The sequence below is a fragment of the Pristis pectinata genome, chromosome 11, assembly GCF_009764475.1.
Source record: "Pristis pectinata isolate sPriPec2 chromosome 11, sPriPec2.1.pri, whole genome shotgun sequence".
Classification (NCBI taxonomy): Eukaryota; Metazoa; Chordata; class Chondrichthyes; order Rhinopristiformes; family Pristidae; genus Pristis; species Pristis pectinata.
In genome coordinates, this window is record NC_067415.1 from 51,350,343 (window position 1) to 51,373,068 (window position 22,726).

The window sequence follows — 22,726 nt, forward strand, 5'->3', positions numbered from 1 at the left end:
ACCATGAGCCAATGTGTGTTCTGTGCTTGGGCCCCAGCTGCACAATTCTGCACCTTACAAGGTTGAAGGGATTGTGCACAACTCAAGCAGGCCTTGCATGTTTTGATGCAGCACTTGATTTATTGGTGTTGGGAAATCAGAATTTCATTTGGGATATGCGATAGAATCAGGGTATCAGTCAGAGTAAGAGGCAAGAGGTTTGGGGTTGGGGAGGCAAAAGAAGGCACCAAGAAGGGGTTAAACTAGAACATAAAGGATACTATCTACAGATGCATTGGACTGTACAATCTCCTTTGTAGGGCATGCATGTGCTGTAATTTCCAGATGCAAGTTGTATGGTCACCTCACTTAAGAAACATAAAATAACCTACAGCACAATTCAGGCCCTTTGGCCCACAAAGCTGTGCTGAACATGTCTCTACCTTAGAAATTACTAGGCTTACTCATAGCCCTCTATTTTTCTCAGCTCCATGCACCTATCCAACAGTCTCTTAAAAGACCCTATCGTATCTGCCTCCACCACTGATGCTGGAGCCCATTCCACACCCTCACCACTCTGAGTAAAAAAAAACATCCCTGACATCTCCTCTGTACCTACTCTCCAGCACCTTAAACCTATGTCCTCTTGTGGCAACCATTTCAGCCCTGGGGAAAAGCCTCTGACTATCCAAATGATCAATGCCTTTCATCATCTTATACACCTCCTATCAGGTCCCCCCTCATCCTCTGTTGCCCCAAGGAGAAAAGGCTAAGTTCCTGCAACCTGTTTTCATAAGGCATGCTCCCCAATCCTGGCAGCATCCTTGTAAATCTCCTCTGCACCCTTTCTATGGCTTCCACATCCTTCCTGTAGTGAGGCGACCAGAACTGAGCACAGTACTCCAAGTGGGGTCTGACCAGGGTTCTATATAGCTGCAACATTACCTCTCGGCTCTTAAATTCAATTCCCCGATTGATGAAGGACAATACACCATATGCCGCCTTAACTACGGAGTCAACCTGCGCTGCCGCTTTGAGCGTCCTATGGACTCAGACCCCAAGATCTCTCTGATCCTCCACACTGCCAAGAGCCCTACCATTAAGACTATATTCTGCCATCGTATTTGACCTACCAAAACAAACCACTTCACTCTTATCTGGGTTGAACTCACCTGCCACTTCTCAGCCCAGTTTTGCATCCTATCTATGTCCCACTGTAACCTCTGACAGCCCTCCATACTATCCACAACACCTCCAACCTTTGTGTCATCTGCAAACTTACTAATCCATCTCCACTTCCTCATCCAGGTCGTTTATAAAAATCACAAAGAGTAAGGGTCGCAGAACAGATCCCTCAGGTACACCACTGGTCACCAACCTCCATGCAGACTATGGCCTGTCAACAACCACTCTTTGCCTTCTGCAGGCCAGCCAGTTCTGGATCCACAAAGCAATGTCCCCTTGGATCCCATGCTGCCTCACTTTCTCAATAAGCCTTGCATGGGGTACCTTATCAAATGCCTTGCTGAAATCCATATACACTACATCTACTGCTCTCCCTTCATTGATGTGTTTAGTCACATCCTCAAAAAAAAAAAAAAAAATTCAATCAGGCTTGTAAGGCAGGACCTGCCTTTGACAAAGCCATGCTGACTATTTCTAATCATATACCTCTCCAAATGTTCATAAATCCTGCCTCTCAGGATCTTCTCCATCAACTTACCAACCACTGAAGTAAGACTCACTGGTCTATAATTTCCTGGGCTATCTCTACTCCCTTTCTTGAATAAGGGAACAACATCTGCAATCCTCCAGAACTTCTCCTGGCTCTATTGATGATGCAAAGATCATCAGAAGCTCTGCAATCTCCTTCCTCGCCTCTCATAGTAGCCTGGGGTACATCTCATCCGGACCCTTTGACTTAACCAACTTGATGCTTTCCAAAAGTTCCAGCACCTCTTCTTTCTTAATATCTACATGCTCAAGCTTTTCAGCCTGCTGCAAGTCCTCACTACAATCACCAAGATCTTTTTCCATAATGAATACTAATGTAAAGTATTCATTAAGTACCTCTGCTATTTCTTCCAGATCCACACACACTTTCCCACTGTTGCACATGATAGGTCCTATTCTTTCACGTCTTATCCTCTTGCTCTTCACATACTTGTAGAATGCCTTGGGGTTTTCCTTAATCCTACCCGCCAAGGCCTCCTCATGTCCCCTTCTGGCTCTCCTAATTTCCTCCTTTAGCTCCTTCCTGTTAGCCTTGTACTCTTCCAGATCTCTAACGTTACCTAGCTCTCTGAACCTTTTTGTAAGTTTTCCTTTAGACTAGATTTATTACAGCCTTTGTACACCACAGTTCCTGTATCCTATCATAACTTCCCTGTCTCATTGGAACATGCCTATGCAGAACTCCACACAAATATCCTCTGAATATTTGCCACGTTTCTTCTGTACTTTTCCCTGAGAACATATGTTCCCAATTTAAGCTTCCAATTTCCTGCCTGAGAGCCTCATAATTCCCTTTACTCCAACTAAACGCCTTTCTAGTCTGTCTGTTCCTATCTCTCTCCAATGCTATTGTAAAGGAGATAGAATTATGATCACTATCTCCAAAATGCTCTCCCACTGAGAGATCTGACACCTGACCAGGTTCCTTTCCCAATACCAAATCAAGCACAGCCTCTCCTCTTGTAGGATTATCTACATATTGTGTCAAGAATCCTTCCTGAACACACTTAACAAACTCCACCCCATCTAAACCCTTTGCTGTATGGAGATGTCAATCGATATTTGGGAAATTAAAATCTCCCATCACAACAACTCTGTATTCTCACACCTTTCTAGGATCTGTTTCCCTATCTGCTCCTCGATATCCCTGTTACTATTGGACAGACTATTAAAAGAAAAACACCCAATAAAGTTATTGACCCCTTCCTGTTCCTAACCTCCACCCACAGAGACTCCGTAGACAATCCCTTCATGACATCCAGCTTTTCTGCAGCCGTGACACTATCTCTGATCAACAGTGCCACTCCCCCACCTCTTTTGCCTCCCTCCCTGTCTTTTCTGAAACATGTAAAACCCAGCACTTGAAGTAACCATTCCAGTCCCTGAGCCATCCAAGTCTCTAATGGCCACCACATAGCTCCAAGTATTTATGCAAGCTCTAAGCTCATCTGCCTTGTTCACAATACTCCTTACGTTAAAATACCCACATCTCAAACTGTCGGTCTGAGCATGTCCCTTCTCTATCACCTGCCTATCCTCCCTCTCGTACTGTCTACAAGCTTTCTCTATTTGAGAGCCAAACACCTCTTCCCCAGTCTCTCCAGTTCGGATCCCACCCCCCAACAATTCTAGTTTAAACCCTCCCCAGTAGCCTTAGCAAATCTCCCCACCAAGATATTGGTCCCCCTGGATTCAAGTGCAACCCATCCTTTGTGTACGGATCATACCTGCCCCAAAAGAAGCCCCAATTATCCAGAAATCTGAATCCCTGCCCCTTATTCCAATCCCTCAGCCACGCATTTAACCTCCACCTCGTTCTATTCTTATACTCACTGTCGCGTGGCACAGGCAGTAATTCTGAAATTACTACCTTTTGTGGTCCTGCTTCTCAACTTCCTTACTAACTCCCTATAGTCTTTATTTTTCAGGACCTCATCCCTTTTTCCTACCTATGTCATTGGTACCAATATGTACCATGACCTCTGTTCTCCCTCCCTCTGCAGGATATCTTGGATGCGATCTGAAACATCCCAGACCCTGGCACTTGGGAGGCAAATTACCATCCAAGTTTCCTTCATGCGTCCACAGAATCACCTGTCTGCCCCCCCTAACTATAGAGTCCCCTATCACTACTGCCCTCCTCTCTCCTTCCCTACCTTTCTGAGCCACAGGGCCAGACTCTATGCTAGAGGCACTGCCACTGTTGTTTCCCCCAGGTAGGTTGTCTCCTCCAACAGTACTCAAACCAGAAGTACTTATTGTCAAGGGGTACTCTCTAGTACCTGCCTCTTCCCCTTCCCCCTCCGGTCGTTGGCCCACTTGCCTGTCTCCTGTGGCCCCAGTGTGACCACCTGCCTGTAACTCCTTTCTATCACCTCCTCATACAAAGGTCATCGAGCTGCATCTCCAGGACCCTAATGCGGCCCCTTAGGAGCTGTAGCTCGACACACTGGGTGCAGATGTGGCCGTCCTGGAGGCTGGGAGATTCCAGGACCTCCCACATCTGACACCAAGCACAGAAAACTGCACTCGTACTACTTTCCTCAAATCACCTACCTTGCCTCACCCCGTTACCGCCAAAGCCCAATCACTCTGCTACTTCTCACTCCGCTGCCTGCTCCGAACGCTGCCTGCTGGATATGGCAGTCTTTTTAAACTGTTCACGCACTACCAACTGACATCGCGCGCCTGTGCAGTCTATCCCCACTATCCCTGAACCGTTAGGGAAAAAAAATTACCTTTTTGGAAGTCCTCGGCTGATTCTGCATGCTTGCCTCTCGCTCCCGCACTTGGGGATCAAGAAGTAATTTGGCAAGCACTTGGAACCATCCCAAAAAGTGACAAGAAAACCCTGGTCATTTTTCTTTTTAAAAATAGTTGATACATTATGTAGCACGCAAAACCTACATTATGTTGTTTTTAAAATAAGCATAAAATAACCCACAAAATAAACTTTGTTTAATTATTTTCTGTAAGAGATGTTTCTGCTGAATATTGTTTTGAAAGCAAGAGATGCCCTTTAGGCACAAATTGACAATGAACCATTTGATTACAAGAAGATTCCCTGTCAAGGCAGCCCTTGTCTTTACTACATGGGGAGTGAAATGGGTAATAATAACTGGATAGGGGTGATGGTTTATGGAGCTACTCTATGTAAGTGATGGGCAGGTTTTGGTTTTGAGAGCACCATGTAAATTAGTTTGTGCTATGTTAAGAACTTACTTGGTTTAAATGTCTAAACACTTTCACTAAACTGTGTAAATATGAATTTACTTCCAATTAGGGCCTTAAAGCAGGAAGAAATGGCAATAAGGCAAAACTGAAGGCTGTTTATGAACTTTGGATGTATTCAGAAAATAATGGCACAAATAGAAATGAAGAGATGTGATCTAATAGCTGTGACAGATGTTGCTGATAATTAACCAATGTTGGGAATTAAATATTCTAAGGTACTTTTAGAAGATGGGCAATATGGGAAAGCAGGAGAGGCAACCTTGTTAAAGGATTGAGTAAAGACATTTGAGAGGATCTTAGTTTGGAAAATCAGTTTAAGTGGAGCTAAGTCATAGTAAGGCAAGAAAACATCATTGGGAATTATCTCTACACCCCCCAAACAATAGCAGTAATGCTGGGTAAAGTATAAATCAGAAAGTTCTTTGGGTAATGAGGGTATTATCCTAATCATGAGGAAATTTAATTATGTACAAATGGGGCAAACCAAATTTGTAGTAATGGTGTGGAGGGCAAATTCATGGAGTGTATTGGAGGTGCTTTTCTGTTTCAGTATGTTGAGGGATCAGTGAAGGCAATATTAGATTGAAAATTTGCAATGAGAAGAGGTTGGTTAATAATCTGGTAACGAAGGGGCCTTCAGAGAAGAGTGACCATAATATAATGGAATTTTATATAAAGCTTGAAAGTAATTTTAGTTCAGTCTGAAGTCAGGATCTTGGATGGAAACAAAGGAAACTACAAAGGTGTGAGTCATGAGTTGGCCATGGTAGAACTGGGAACTCTTAAAAGGTATGACTGTCAGCAAGCAATGGCTTGTATTCAAAGAACAAATGTATAGTTTGCAAGTGACACATATCCCCTTAAGACAAAAAAAAAACAACAGGAAAAGTGGTCCAGCTGTAGCTAACGAGACATTAAAGATTATCTGAGATTAAAGGAAAAGGCTTAAAATATTGCCAGAAGGAGCAGGATTGGGAAAATTTCAGAATCTGGTGAAGAAGGAATTTGGTAAAGGACCAAGAAATTGTTCAGGAAAAGGGAAGGTAGAATACAAGAGTAATACAGCAAGAAACATACAACAGACTATAGAAGTCCCTGTAGATATGTAAAAAGGAAAAGGTTAGTTGACCTTAAAGGTGGGTGCCTTAGAAACTGATATAACAGAAGTTATATTGGGAATAGACAAATCAGAGAAATTAAAATATTTTATGTCTGTCATAGAAGACAACACACAGCCTGGAAATAAAAAAACAGCATCTCTTCAGTGGCAATCACCTGCCAACCACTGAATGAGAAGCCGATAAAGGTTTGCAATAGTAAAAACAAATATTATAGAAATCAATGGGACCAGAAGTTGAGAAATCCCTCAACTTAATGATCTATTCTCAAGATTTTGAATGAGGTAGCAACCGATATAGTGAAAACACTGATTCTTGTCATTCCAGAGTTCCATGGATTCTGGAACGGTTCCCACAAATAGGAAGGCAGCAAATGCAACTCCGCTATTTAAGGAAAGGTGAAAGAAAACTGGAAACTATATACCAATTAGCCTGACGTCAGTAGGGGAGGAAAATGTTAGATTGTTTTATTAAGGAAGTGGTCACAGAAAATAATACGATTGGATATTGTCAAAATGGAAATGTGAAAGCATAATCATGTTTCACAAATCTGTTTAAGATTTGTAGCAGGTAGAATTGTTAAGGGGACCCAGTGGATGTGATATATCTGGACTTTTGGAAAGCCTTTAATAAGTAAGAGTACTAAACAAAATTAGACTGTGGCACTGGTATTGTTTTGAGGAATAGTTAATTGACAGAAAACATAATAGTAGTAATTGCTTATTTTTATGTTGGGAAATTAATGGAGTGCTGCAGGGCCCTCAGCTGTTCAATCTATATCAATAATTTGGCTGAGGAGATGAAGTGAGATGTATCCAAGTTTGCTTAAAGCAAAGCTAGGTGGCAGTGTGGTTTATAAGGAGGATATAGAGAGTGTTCAAGGGGATATAGACAGGTTTAATGAATGAGGTTTAATGACATGGATGATGGAATATAATGTTGAAATAGGTAAGGTCACCTACTTTGGTTTTTTAAAATGCTATGAGATTGGAAGATGTTTTTGTGTTCACGGGACGTGGATGTCCTTGTCCGCAAAGTCATTGATAAGTCAACATGCAGGTATAGCAAGTGATTAGGAAAGTAAATAGTAGGTTGGTCTTTATCACAAGAGGATTTGAGCACAAGAGTAAAGTTTGCTTCAATTATATTGGGCCCTGGTGAGATGGCACCTGGAATCTTATAGACTGTTACCTAAGGAAGAATATACTTGCAATAAATGGAATGCAATAAGGATTCTCCAGATTGATTCCTGTCATAGAGATATTGACCTAGAATGAGATTATGCTGACTGGGCCCTTTTCAAGTTTAGAAGAATGAGAGAGAGAATCCCATTAAAACATATTCTTACAGCTTTTACAGGGGAGAAGTGGGAATAATGTATGCCCTGGTTGGGAAGCCTCGAAATGGGTCAGCCATTCAGGACTGAGACCAGAAGAAATTTCTTCACCCAGAGGGTAGTTAATCTTTGGAACAGTGTACCTAAGACAATTATGGAGGCAAGACAATGATTCAATAGATTTTTGGAAGGTATAGATAAAAGATCAATCATGATCTTACTGGAATTGGCATTGCTGTTTCCACAAAATCCTTCAAATTCACTGGAAGTATAAATGAACCCCATCTTCATTGTACTCTCCCAGGCCAACATTTAGCATTGAGCCCCTAATTAGGTTCCATCAGCTCTTTTGGGTAGGTATGTTATTCACATGTCCAACTCCAGATTCTCAGAGCTCTATTCCAAGCTCTGTCACAGCAAAAGGATAGAGGAAAATTATTCAAGAATTTCTCAAAGGCTTCATGAAAAAAGTGTCACAGCCCAATGGTTCTAGGAAATCTCTGGCCTATGATCACTCAGTGGAGAAGTACCATTCACGATGGCTTCAGGAATCTCGAATCATTGCATATGGAGCATGTAGAAGCCTGATATAAATGGTGGAAGGAGCACATGGAGTCATAGAGTTGTACAGCACAGAAATGGGCCTTTCAGCCCAATTCGTACATGCCACCTGTGGGGCCTATCTACGGTAATCCCATTTGCCTGCATCAGGCCTGTCTCCCTCTACTCATTTCCTATCCAAGTACTTGTCAAAATGCTAAATATCTTGAAACCACATTATTAAACACCTATTGGTATCAAACACATAAAATAAGATGCATTAGAATTTAAACACAAAATGCAGAAAAGAAGCTTGAAGATTTCAACACCATGTTCTAGCTACTCTTGCTGAAGGAAGAATCCTTGCTTATCTAGCATTTAGCACTCCAGTAATTGCGAGCAGCTTGAGAGATGATTTATATTTCTGGAACAATTACTTACTGACGAAAACCTACTCCTTTCTCCAACTTGATGAACAATGGATTCCAGTATTTTGGGGTACATCACTCTCCATTTGTATAAAGAATGTCATCACTCAAGTCCAGGGCAGGATTGGGTATTCTAATACCAGTGTAAAAATGCTAATTGAATGATCGCTTCTGGGTTTAAAATTTGCTGTTTGTTGGACTTCGAGCACCCATGGCTTCCCATTGGTTTACTGGACAAGAATATTGCAGAGAATGGAACCTGAGTGGGCATTGTGCATCTCAATAATGCTCTGCCATTCATTGTGATCATTAAACCTATAGCCCAACTCCATACATCCATCCTTTCTCCACATCTTTTAATAGTGCTATTGGAATTGGTTTATTATTGTCATTTATACTGAGGTACAGTGAAAAGCTTGTTTTGCATACCATTCGTACAGATCAATTCATTACAACAGTGCATTGTGGTAGTACATGGTAAAATAATGCAGAATAGTGTCACAGGTACAGAGAAAGTGCAGGTAGACGATAAGGTGCAAGGTTATAACGAGGTAGATTGAGAGGTCAAGAATCCATTTTATCATACATGATAATGAACAGTTCAATAGTCTTATAACAGTGGGATAGAAGCTGTTCTTGAGCCTGCTGGTACGTGCTTTCAGGCTTTTGTATCTTCTGCCTGATGGGAGAGGGGAGAAGAGAATGTAGTGGGGTGGGTGGGTCTTTGATTATGCTGGCTGCTTTTCTGAGGCAGTGAGAAGTATAGACGGAGTCCATGGAGGGGAGGCTGGTTTCCGTGATGTGCTGAGCTGTGTCCACAACTCTGCAGTTTCTTGCAGTCACGGGCAGAGCAGTTGCTGTACCAAGCCATGATGTGGATAGGATACTTCCTGTGGTGCATCAGTAAAAATTGGTGAATGTCAAAGGGACATGCCAAATTTCTTTAGCCTCCTGAGGAAGTAGAGGCACTGGTGAGCTTTCTTGGCCATGGCATCTACCTAGTTGTACCAGGACAGGCTATTGGTGACATTCACTCCTAAGAACTTGAAGCACTGAACCCTCTCGACCGCGATACCATTGATGTCAACAGGTGCATGTACACCACCCCCTTTCCTGAAGCCAATGGCCAGCTCTTTTGTTTTGCTGATAGAGGGAAAGGTTGTCATGACACCACGTCACTAAGCTCTCCATCTCCTTCCTGCACTCCGACTCATCATTATTTGAGTGACTGGCCACACAGTCGTGAGTGTATAGGGAATAGGGTAGGGGTCTGAGGACTCAGCCTTGTGGGGCACTGGTGTTGAGAACAATCGTGGCGGACGTGTTGCTGCCTATCCTTTGCAGTCTGTTGGTCAAGAAGTCAAGGATCCAGTTGCAGAGGGAAGTGTTGAATCCCAGGTTTTGGGGTTTGGTAATGAGTTTGCTTGGAATTATAGTATTGAAGGCAGAGCTCTAGTCAATAAACAATAGTCTAACGTAGGTGTCTTTACTGTGCAGATGCTCTAGCGATGAGTGTAGGGCTAGGGAGATGGCGTCCACCATAGACCTGCTTCGACGGTAGGAGAATTGCAATGGGTCGTTTTCTTGGAGGCTGGAGTTGATGCGTCCCATGACCAGCCTCTCGAAGCTCTTCATGATGGTGGATGTCACAGCCATTGGGTGGTAGTCATTAAGGCATGTTACTTTGTTTTTCTTGGGTACCAGGATGATGGTGGCCTTGAAGCAAGTGGGAACCTCAGATTGAAGCAGGGAGAGGTTAAAAATGTCTGCAAGTACCCCTGCCAGCTGATATGCACAGGATCTGAGGACATAACCAGGGATACATCTGGGCCAGAAGCTTTCCTCTGGTTCACTCTCCGGAAGACTGATCTTGCGTCCTCAGCGGTGATCATGGGTTCAGGTGCATTGGAGGCTGTTGGAGTGGGTGGTGATAAACCAATCCCCTTCTGTTCAAAATGTGCATAGAATGTGTTAAGCTCATCAGGAAGGGATGCACTGTTGTCGGCGATGCTGTCCGACTTCATTTTGTAGCTCGTTTATAGCATGTAAGCCCTGCCACAACTGACGGCTGGTCTGGGACTCCATTTTGAACTGATATTGTCTCTCAGCATCTCTGACAGCTTTACGGAGGTCGTATCTCGATTTCTTGTGAAGGTCAGCGTCACCTGATTTGAATGCTGCAGTCCTAGACTTCATTAGGGAGTGGATCTCCCAGTTCATCCATGGTTTCTGGTTTGGGAACACTCTGATTGTCCTCTTTGGTACACAGCCCTCAACACATTTGATGATAAAGTCTGTGATGGTGATGACATTACTCGTCAAGGCTGACAGCTGAGTCTTTGAACATGGACCAGTCCACTGACTCAAAGCAGTCACGTAGAAGCTCATCTATTTCCTCAGACCAGCACTGTATGACTTTCTGTACTGGATCCTCCCGTTTAAGCTCCTATTTGTATGCAGGGAGAAGGAAAACAGCCTGGTGGTCTGATTTACCAAAGGGTAGTTGAGCCCCTGGTGGAACAGGAGAAAAGCTGGTAATGTTTGTGTAACACATTCATGATCTTGGCCTGGTTGAAGTCATCTGCAATTTGATATGAAAGCCAGCATTCCACTACCAATTCTTATTATTTTCTGTACCTGTTTACAATTTTTTAAATTTGCAGTGCATCTAGCTTTTCATCATGTACAGAGTACTCAAATCTAGCCATGTTGAGCCAAAAATGAATGACCTCCATTTGTCACAATTTTGCCCATTAGCTCCATCTGTAGAAATTAAAAACTTCCACTTACACTGCTGAAACTGCTGTGTTGGTTCATCACCCAGCTTGAGGTCATGGCAATCTAAGCCATTTATAAGTACACAGATAGTTGCAGTCCCAGCCATGTGGGACCCCACAAGACACCTATTTCAGTGTGTCATGTAGCTATACTCTTCTACTCAGTCAAATTCCTGGTCAGGTTAACAATTTGTCTTCAATTTTGAGATCTTTATCTCTTTAGCTCCTAGTATAGATCATTTGTAGAGCACGTGCCTTGAGACTCGAGGTTCAATTACCCCCTGAACTAAAGATGAAGCTTGCTGAATTGAAAGCATTTTGTGGTGTCAGGTAATAAAAACCAGAAATGTTAGGCTTCTGATCACTTGGTTTTGAGCTTGGGGGTGGGATGGGGATGATTTTCAGCATTTGAACCAGATTGGGAAGCTGGAACATCTTTAGCAAACTGTACTGTAATTTTCATTTACATTGATAAGGACATTGTCTTATGTGATACTTAATGGAATGAGTTACAGGCTTGGGGCCATTGGGTGAAGTTTTCAAAGGCAGCTGTATGTAGGATGCAGTCAAAAGGCACAACATTACGTGCTTGGACATTGGGAGGAGTGATCATTGTTCTTTTTACTAAAATAGCATGTTTGGGCAACACCATTTATGAAAGATTACTAATTATCCAAAAGCCTTTGGTCTTAGATTTCACTCTCTGCATCCTGTTCTTAGGAAATGGCCTTGCGTAGTCAGCTGCCAACTATGGAACAGGATGGCAGTCCTCAAAATGCAGTTTCATCATCAGCGATACCACAAGATGCAAGGACAATGACAACCAACAGTTCAGATCCATTCCTTAATAGGTGAGTACTCAATCTAAAATGTATCGTGAGCTTGAACAATACCGCTGTATAACGCAATACTGTTTTAAAATGTTTTTGAAGATTGAGGCAATCATAGGATGTGAAACATTCACTCTTGGCTCTAAGTTTCACTGGTAACAATGTATGACAGCAGCAGAAAAGTAAAATCTACCATTCTGGTGCTGAGTAGACCATTAATGTTGCAACCTTGTAGTCTTTTGCACTTGATTAGTGAAAGCATACTTTTAGTCACTTTTGGAGAAACTACGTACATTATACAAATACTGAAAATTCAGTCTAATCAAAGCCAAGACTATTACTAAGCTTTTTTGTTTGGAAAATAAAGAATGTAGAGTCCATTTGCAAGATAAGTATTGTGTAGGAGTATTATGAGTCATTAGCAGTAACAAACCAGCAGAGTTAGTTATGATCAGTGATGAAGTGTATGGAGTATTTTAAGAATAGATTGTACCGAAATAGTTCAAAGGTGTTAAATTAACATGAGATTGACAGCTGTGATTTTTTTTGTAAAAGGAGGCTTCCCTGTGTTCTCCTTGCACTGCATCATGTGCTATTCCATTGTTGCTGTACCCCCTGCCAGTATTGCCAGTTTGTATGTGTATCTAATGTAGAGAGCTACTCCAGTCTTAGTAGCTCAACATAAGTGGAAGAGGAAAAAGTAGATTTACAAATCACAGTCGAATATTTAGTCAGTGCTGCACTTTGATTTGGTTATGGTGACCTTTATAATTGCAGATAGATATATGCATTTAGTGACTTGCCAAAGAAATGCCTGAAAATATCTGGGATAGGGATATCAGTATCTTTCTTCCTGAGGACTTCCTTTAATAAAGGAGTCTTTGGAACGACTTGTTACTATGATCTGCCAGAATATAGTATTAAGCATGTACTCTTGTATCTGGCAGCCACACCACAGTATGTGTTTGATTGTCTTCCAGAATTGTTAGTCTTCCAGAATTTTTAAATTTAAATCAGTATTTTTTTTAAAGAAGTGGTAATTAATAAACTGCCTTACAAAGCTTTGTTGCTGTGTAGTTCAGAAGAAGACATTGTCTTTCATTCATGATCTAGTAACATAAATACATATATTAAAAAAATTGGAGAACATTTCTTAAACTGTTCAGAAAGGAGTTCTTAAAAGTGAACTGTTAATTATTTGAGGATTGAGATACTGAATAGAAACTAAATCTGAAAATTTATTTATTTGGCTGTATTTGGAAACTTTGGCCTGTTGCCAGATATCTTGAAACAACACTTGTCCAAGAATGTGGTGAATTTCACAAATATTTCCAAAATATTAAATATATTATTATATGTTGCTCATTTTTAAATCTGCTCATAGAAACTTTGCAAATTGCTCCAAATCTATGCTTCCTTCTTTCAAAATTCCCACATTATGCATAAAAAAAACAACTATATCATCATGTTCCAGAAAATGATTGCTTTGAATATGGTCTTGTCTCTAAGTTATGTGCCCAATCCTTCCTAGAACTTTATGAAACTCCCAATTACATTTTAGCTTCTGCTAAAGCACCAGAACAGTTTCAATTCAATTATAAATGGCAGTCTCTAAGCCTTGCACATTACTTGACTCCTCTTCCACATTTTTTCCTTTGGCAACATTGTCTATGGGCTGGCTTCCACATGTATACTGGTAACACCCAGTTCCACCTTTCAATATCTCATCCCTGCCTTTCACTGCCTTTATTATAGATGGCATGTCCATATTCAACTGATTTTTGTCAGAGCTGGTTTCTTCCTCTAAGTAATATGAAAACTGAAGACGAAACCTTTTTCATAATTTCTAAGCCCTTGACATGGATTCTGTCCTTTCCACTGGTCTAGTCATTGACTGTCAACAACTTATTTGATTGAGTATAGCTTCCAGCCCAATATCTATCACTGTGATTACCTACTTTTGCCTCTATCACTGAATGTGTTTGTGCTGCATTTTGCGTCAGTGTAGGAGAGTTACAACTTTGTTCCATGTTGGAAGGGTGCACAGTGCAAGTTCTGATATATTGCTCCATTTAACATTAATGTAGTGGAGTGACTTCCTCCATTCCACATACTTGAAAATCAAAAGATTCCTTCATTCCAGATTTAGGCTACATTTGCAATGCATGGGTGGAAGTCAAAAACAATTTGTTGTAGCTAAAAATAAGAATATTTAAAAAAAATAGAAGCAGGAGTGGGCTATTTATCCATGATTCCAGACGCCATATCTTGAGACATCCACATTTATTGAAAGGCAAACATTGATGAGAGATCATTGACTCTCTCTTCACAGATGCTGCCTGACTTGCTAAGTATCCCTGCCAATTTTCTAGTTTAATTACAACTAAATTATCCACGTCCATTCTAAATTATTGGTCGTTCCCAAATGTCTAAACTATGGGAATACTTTCAAACATAGTTTTGTGTTTAAGACTATTTTTGAGTTGGACTGTTGGCAGTTTTAAAAAAATTTGCTTGACTACATTTAAGATGCTGTTATTGATCAATATTCAAGTGAAAAAGTTACACAAATTGCATTCCATAATTTCTAAAGTGCAGTCTGTCTTTAGATTGGCATCTCATTCCTTAGGAAAGTTTGTATTTTAGCTTTGCTTCCAAGCAAGAAGGGAACAGTGGCATACTCTTTATTTTGTAGAACTTGTATTTCCAGCAAGAACTAAATCAAGCATTGCAACAAAGAACATTTGTTTAAAGCCTAATGGTGGATAAGGAACTTAATTTCAACATGTTCCTCACTAGATCAAAGAGGATGGATAATATTTTCTTAATTGTGGGTTTTCTGAGATTCACCAACTTTCACTGATGCAGTATTTGTACAAATAATTGTCCTGTTTCCAAAGAGCTCACTGATATGGTTTAAGCACAAATATAAAACAAATGGAGCATGATAACACGTGATTGCAAAAATCAGACACTAAAGCCTCTTGCTTAAAGCTACACAATGAGGTTATTCATAATCAGCATTACCACTTTCTGCCTACATATCTGATTTTCTGTTAATTAGCTTGGATTTACTGTCCTTTTCAAAGGCTTTGCTGATCAGAAACTGAAATCCAGAGGATGTTTATCTGTTTTTTTTTTAATGGGAGATCAAGGGGCGTGTGTATAAAGACAATTAATTCATCATCTCTTGATGTATAGTTTCTCTCTCCTATCTTTCTCCTCAACTGGTTTATTTTTCTCTTTAGTGGAACGTACCATTCTAGGGAGGAGAGTACTGACAGTGGACTCGGCATGAGCAGCTATAGTGTACCCAGAACGCCCGATGACTTTCTTAACAGTGTTGAAGAAATGGACACAGGTCTGATTGGTTATGAGAAATATTTTTTTAAAGCTGAGTTCAGTTTCAAACTTGAAAAGGAGAAGCTGATATCAGATGTGTCAATATTTCAGTGGAACAAAGGAAATCAGTGGCATGAGAGGGGAACTGGCCCAAATTGATTGGAAAAGTAAGCTAGTTGGAGGGACGGCAGAGCAGAAATGGATGGAATTTCTACAAGAAATAAGGAAAATGCAGGATAGATATATTTCAGGAAAAAAGGTTATGAATGGAAAGATGGTACAAATGTGGATGGCGAGAGGTGAAGGCTAAAATAAAAGCAAAAGGGAGGCATATAAGGAAGCAAAAATTAGTGGGAAAACAGAAGACTGGGGAACTTTTTAAAAACTTACAGAAAGAAACTAAAGGTCATTTGGAAAGAAAAGATGAATTATGAAAGGAAGTTGGCAGATAACATTCAAAGAGATACTGAGTTTTTTAAATATATGAAGAGTAAAAGAGAGACACTGGTTGATATAGGACCAATTGAAAACTGCGGGAGAGATTATAATGGATAACAGAGATGGCAGAGGAACTAAATGAGTATTTTGCATCGGTCTTCACTGTGGAGGACATCAGCAATATACCTGATAGTCAGGGGTCTCAGGATAGAACTGAGTTCAGTTAAGATTACTAGAGAGAAAGTGCTTGGGAAGCTAAATGGACTAAAGACAGAAGTCTCCCAGACCAGATGAGGTGCACCCCTGGGTTCTAAAGGAGGTGACTTCAGAGATTGCAGAGGCATTGGTGATAATTTTCCAGGAATTGATAGACTCCAGCATGGTTCCGGAGGACTGGAAGGTTGCAAATGTACTTCTGCTGTATAAGAAGGGTGAGAGTCAGCATAAAGGAAATTACAGACCTAATTAGTCTGACATTGGTGGCGGGAAAGTTATTGGAATCGATCCTCAAGGATGAGGTTATGGAATACCTAGAGGTGCAAGGCAAGATAGGCCCAAGCCAGCATGGTTTTGTGAAGGGAAGATCCTGCCTGACCAACCTATTGAAGTTTTTTGAGGAAATCTCAGGTAGGGTGGATAAGGGAGAGGCTGTGGATGTTGTGTATTTAGACTTTCAAAAGGACTTCGACAAGGTGCCGCACAAGAGGCTGATTAATAAGATGAGAGCTCATGAAATTACAGGTAGGATAATAGAATGGGTAGAGCATTGGCTGGTAGGCAGAAAGCAAAGGGTGGGAATAAAAGGATCCTGTTCTGGTTGGCTACAGGTTACTAGTGGTGTTCTGCAGTGGTCAGTATTGGGGCCCCTTTTTACTCTGTACATTAATGATTTGGATTATGGAGTAAATGGTTTTGTGGTTAAGTTTGCAGACGACACCAAGATAGGTTGAGGAGTAGGGAGTATTGAAGAAACAGGAAGGTTGCAGAGAGACTTAGTTTAGGGGAATGGGCAAAGAAATGGCAGATGAGATTCAATGTTGAGAAATGTGCCGTTGTACACTTTGGGGGAGAAAGAAATAAACGAGAAGGTTATTATCTAGATGGGAGAAAATTCAAAGTACAGAAGTACAAAGGGACTTGGGGGTACTCATGCAGGATACCCTAAAGGTTAACCACCAGGTTGGATCGACAGTAAAGAAAGCGAATGCTCTGTCAGCATTCATTTTGAGAGGTATAAAGTATAAAAGTAAGGAAGTGTTGATGAGGCTCTACAGGGCACTGGTGAGGCCTCATTTGGAGTACTGTGTGCAGTTTTGGGCCCTGTATCTTAGGAAGGATGTGCTGATGTTGGAGAGGGTTCAGAAAAGATTTGAGGATGATTCCCAGAATGAAAGGGCTTACTTATGATGAGCGTTTGTCGGCTCTTGGACTGTATTCATTGGAGTACAGAAGAATGAGAGGGGACCTCATAAAATGTTGAAAGGACTGGACAGAGTAGATGTGGCCAAGCTGTTTCCCCTGGTGGGTGAGTCCAGGACTAGAGGGCACCAGTTTAAAACAAATGAGAAATTTCTTTAGCCAGAGGGTAGTGAAATTATGGAATTCTTTGCCACGTACAGCTGTGGAGGCCCAATCACTGGGGACGTTTAAGGAGGAGATTGATAGGTATCTAATTTAGTCGAGGTATCAAGGGATATGGGGATAAGGCTGGAAATTGGGGCTAGATAGGAATAATTTTAGTTTAGCTCATGGAGCAGACTCGATGGGCCGAATGGCCTACTTCTCCTTTGTCTTCTGATCTTGTGATATTTAAGACAAAGTAATTCACTCAAGTAAGTTTCCAAAATTGGGAAATGATATCCAGCATCTTCCATTGCCCCAATATTTCTGGCTTATTTCAGGGTGCAATCTCCTGCTGGAAGCATGTCTTCCTGCAGATTGGTGTGGTCCAAAACAGTGCAGGAACCTCTCCCAGCACAAGCGACGGATGTGTGGACAAAACTACTTTGTCAGCCAGTGAGGGCCTGGCAGCTCCCCCTCCCCACCCCCCACCCCCCTTCTCCTCTCACCCCCTTCCTGGCTAACAAGTAATCAAACCTATTGAAAGTAAAATTTTGATGAAGTAAAATAAAAATACAACTGGTCTTGCAGGCCCCTTGGACCTGGTGTGGATTCGTATTGCCCAGCCCATAAGCTGGGAAACCTGCCAATTACCACTCAACTGGAGGACTCTGAGTGGGCTTATCTGTTGGAAAATCCACCTAGGTTAAAAGATTGACCCCATTATTACTGACTGTTAATGAATATGATTTATCTGAGGGTAAACGTACTGCCTGTGGTATACCAAGTCTTAACAGTGCAAGATGGTCCCTAAATTGTACTATCCTAATTGAGCGTGTCCAGAGTGGCAGTTTGTACATCAGGGTCCTTGGTGCACCTGGGACTGGAAGGAGAACTATACTGTTCCCCCACCTCTCTTTCTCCCCCCCCCCCCCCCCCCCACCCTTCTGTTGCCCATGTTATTAAGTATAAATGAAGAGATATTGGATAATGGGCATCTGTGATGCTTTCTGTGGTCAAACCAAGCATGGAACACTATAATAAGAAGCATAGTACATCCAGAATAGGAAAATACGAACATTTTGGTGAGAAGGAATACATTCATTAAAGGAAAACAGCTTTGTAATAAGTGAATTTTAATAAAATATAAGATGTTTATTCAATTGGATTGTTTTAATCTTTCTATTTCTTTACCCAGGTGAAAACCTTGGCCCAAATAATATAAATTCACAACAGAACCGTTTTCCAGACTACTTGGAAACTATTCCAGGAACTAATGTGGACCTTGGAACGCTGGAGGAAGACAGCATGAATGTGGAAGGAGAGGAATTGATGCCAAGCCTGCAAGAGGCATTGAGCTCCGACTTTCTTAATGATATGGAGTCTGTCCTTGCTGCCACAAAGATAGATAAAGAGAGCTTTCTGACATGGCTATAGGACTCTTAATCCTATGGACTGTGTTTTATTCTGTGAAGGATGAGAAAACTTGAGACATTTTTACAACTTGATTGGAACTTCAATGAGTTCTGTCTCTTCTGATGCAAGATTGGATAAACTCCAAATATTTGGAAAGGATTCTGCCATTTAGTATTTCACACATTTTGGAAATAGTGATTAGCAAATGCTATATACCATTTCTTTTACCTACTTTACCTTGAAGAGCTAGTATACATGTCCAGCTGTATCCTGTTGATTTTTATTCTGATCCAATTTATACCCATGGACGATACCTGTATAACTTTTTTGATTCCATAGTTTTGCAGCAACGATCACATTTTTGCTTTTCAAAGTATTTTTGAGACCTGATTAATTTTAGTGTTTAAATCAAGTAACATGATCTTTTAATCTGGGCTACTTCTGTATTATCAGATTTACTCAGCAGCTGCTGAACCATCAACAGAGAATCTGGTGCCAGTTAAGTGCCTTTGCCTAGCTTCTTCAAAGCTTTGTCACATCTTGCATCCAAATATGCTGCCTACATGGATCTTTTTAGATGGTGTCTTCCATTTCATAATGTACACCACAGTATCATATTTGCTTTTGTCTTTGAGCAATTGAGATATAAATTTCAAACAGCTGTGTAATTAATTCTGGGAGTTGGGTGATTACAAGGTGAATTCTCAGCTGTTAATTTCATTTGGTCTTATTTAAATATGAAAGATTTGTCAGTCGTTTTTAATTACTTGTACATGATTTTACAGTATACATTTTCAATAATGTCTATCAAAGTTATTTCAGATATGTTTGAAAGTAGGCATTTTTCTTCTGCAGCTAATGAACAAAGGGTTATTTTTTACACCAAAAGACTTGGGGCATGATCAATATAAAGAAGAGCAGGTTATATAGATGCTTAAAGGAAAAAGCCCTTGAACTTGTTTTGTAGGTTGTAGAATGGTTAAATGGCTGTTTGTTATGTGTTAGATGGTTAGCAGAACAAATAGTATGAAGAGTCCTGTATACAGTAGTGAATGATTAGGAAAGTTAATGGTTATAAGAACGTGTATGTGTATAATAGTTTTAAGAATTGTGACATATCAGCAGAAGCTTTGTGATCAAAAAGGTCTCCAAAGAGTATTCTCTTTAATACTGAAGTTCATAAGCTTTTTTTTGTACAAACCTCATTTTTCAATTAGGAGCTGTTAAATACTCTCTACCCCTTTTTTTGAAAACCATATACAAGAAACTCTCTGGTCTGGCAACTCCCATGGTCTGGCATGTTTTGAATCTGTGGTACAGATTTTCTATGGTCCGGCACCAGTCAGTTCCCAAGGGGGCCGGACTAAAGAGTTTGAATCTGTATTTAGATTTTTACTTGTAAAGACGATGTGGCCTGTGATTTGAATATCTAGGTACTAAGAGAACCCTGGAAATCATTTTAAACTTCAATGTTGCTAAATAATCTAGTTTTCCAAATTCAGTCTATCCTCGGTGAGTGAGATTTTTAAAATATTATCCATATCTGACACTGCTGCTTCATTGCACATAAATCTCTAGTATTTGGCCTAAAATTATATTCCCAGTCAGTAGCAATAGGTAAGTATGCTGTGTTGTCACATCAGCATGTTGTATTTACCTCCAAAGATCACCATGTTGAAATTCTAGGCAATTCTTTCTTGCAGATTGAATTTCTAGCAAAGTTGTTTCTTGGGCATGGCTTTAAGATTTTTGTATTGAAAGTCTTAAGCAGTGTATTTATTGAAAGTGCTACATTCCAAGGCCTTTTGAGTGCCACCTTTTCTTTCCTGCCTAAGTTTCCATTTGTCAAGTGGCATTTTTATAATCTGTACACTGATCAACAATGATTTTATATAAGTTTTATAAATTGGACAATGCATATTCGAACATGTGCCTATATAACTTGTGCTCTGGGATGAGCAGCAAAATTCTACTCATCCACTTCTTAGTTTTAGAATTAATGTAGTTTCATACTCAAAGTTTGATGAATTAGTACTAATTTGAGCAGTCAGATTCCAAATGTCTTTCTTTTTAAAACCAAGTCCTGAATAAGATCAAAAACAGTCCTCGCTTCCAAAAGAGGTGGATTCTGATGTGTGTCATTTTATATATTTGATGGTGGCCAATGAACTTGATTACCTTTTACAAAGCAGGTTATAGAGGAAAAAGACATTGCTTTGCATGATCATGTACAGATAGTTAAACTGGTGAGAAAACTTGTATTTTTTAATTTCTAGGAGTTGGTGAACTAAATTGTTTAACGTGTAGGAGATGAGAGCCGATCAGTGTTGGAACTAAAGCAATGCAACAAATTTTTAATTTTGCAAAATATTCCAAATACTCATCTGAGTAAGTGTACAGTGTTTTTGCACATCCATAATGAAATCTTTTTGAACAAGGCCTAAATATCTTTTAAGTAGCCAGATGTATGCTTGGCATACATAGAACACTGACATTTCTGTCCTGTGATAGTTGTCAAATGTGTAAAAGAAAAAGGAAAAAAAATCATATCAAGAGTACTGATAAATGCACACACTTCAATTTATATTCTGAAATGTTGATTTTTTTTCCAGATGTACCAGCATGCCAGTATATAGAGACATTAGAGATATTCTGCATTTATTTCTGTATGTAATACTTTCCAATGGTTCATAATGATTCATGTGGTATAAAATATATTCTTCGCGGCAAAGAATTGCTTGTCCCTTGCATTTTTCTTTGGACTTAGCATTGCCCCTTCCAAAAAATGCTTGCTCACTTTTATAGAAAGAAAACTCAATGTTATTCCAGTGAATTAGTAATCACTTAATATGGTGACCCCACTGGAGTTTGTTCATACTACATTTACTCACAGAAGTTCAATCTATCATAAGATGCTGTTTCATGACGAACAATGTGAAGTACATTAATAATTCTCCCATCCTGCACCCCAGAGGCACTGAAATTAATTGTATGATGTCAACTATAATTTTGTTTTAGATTAGCTTAACTGGGTAAAGACTAGAGACCAAATGCTGGGTCACTCCACTTTGTTTGTTTACTAACAAACACTTGGCTAGTTAAGAGATTGTGGTCACAAGTCCTACACTGGCTCACCACAAGAATTTGCCAGAATTCTTTGCAATTAAATTTTAGGAAAATAGAAGCAGAGGTAGGATATGTGGGGCCCTTTAGCTGACTCCATCATTCAATAAGGCCATTGGCTGATTAAGTGTGTTAAGTTCATTTCCTTCTCCCCACAATTCTTGATTCCCTTGGTCTCAATGTATGTCACTCGAGCTTGAAAATAGGCTCTGCATCTGTAGGCCACCACAGTAGAGAATTGCAAACATTTAAAGCTTTGAAATTTCTCCATCTGTCATAAATGACTGACCCCTAAATCGGAGACTTTGCCCCCAAGTTCTGGGCTCTGATTAGAGAGAATGCTCTTTTCAGCATCTACTCAATCTCTCTCAGCTACTTTTTTGACCTCAGTGAGATTGCTTCTCATGTTTTTAAACTTTAGTGAATGTAAGGCAATCCTCTTCAGTTACTCACCATAGGACAATCCCTTCAACCCAATAATCTCTCTCTTGAAGAGTAGCAAGTTCTTCGACCATTCTGATCAATAGGCCTCATTCAAAACCTGTTCATTTCTTCAGACACATCCATCAATATATAAAGACCATTGATTGTGGGATATGCCTGATTTATCTACTTGTACAAATTGCTATACTCCAAAGGTGTGAGCATTCCAATATGATGAAGTTTGATAGAAATGTGTGTTACATGACTTTAATTCTTTCACTTCAAAATGTGTTTGTTCATTTTTAAGTTTTGGGTGGCAGTATCCAGGTAGTATAATTTATGCTAGCACAGTTTTTTGTGTGCAGCATGAACAGAACTCATCAGTCACCAAAGTTTTATACTTCCAGTAATGGGGCTTTGGATTTTCAACAATTTCACTTTTTTTTTG

General features: G+C 40.2%; 1 protein-coding gene across 3 annotated transcripts in view; it reads left to right on the forward strand.

The window, feature by feature from the left end:
* yap1 (Yes1 associated transcriptional regulator) overlaps positions 1-21,460 on the forward strand; it is a 104,601-nt gene extending 83,141 nt beyond the window's left edge. For 2 of the 3 annotated variants that reach the window (XM_052026599.1, XM_052026601.1), the window contains exons 5-7: positions 11,867-11,997; positions 15,225-15,337; positions 18,515-21,454. In XM_052026599.1, coding sequence (XP_051882559.1) covers positions 11,867-11,997; positions 15,225-15,337; positions 18,515-18,753 — 483 coding nt within the window. In that variant the 3' untranslated portion in view covers positions 18,754-21,454. Of the gene's footprint in view, positions 1-11,866; positions 11,998-15,224; positions 15,338-18,514 lie in introns of all 3 variants that reach the window. The other variant, XM_052026600.1, reaches the window with a different exon arrangement.
* Positions 21,461-22,726: the final 1,266 nt, after the last annotated feature.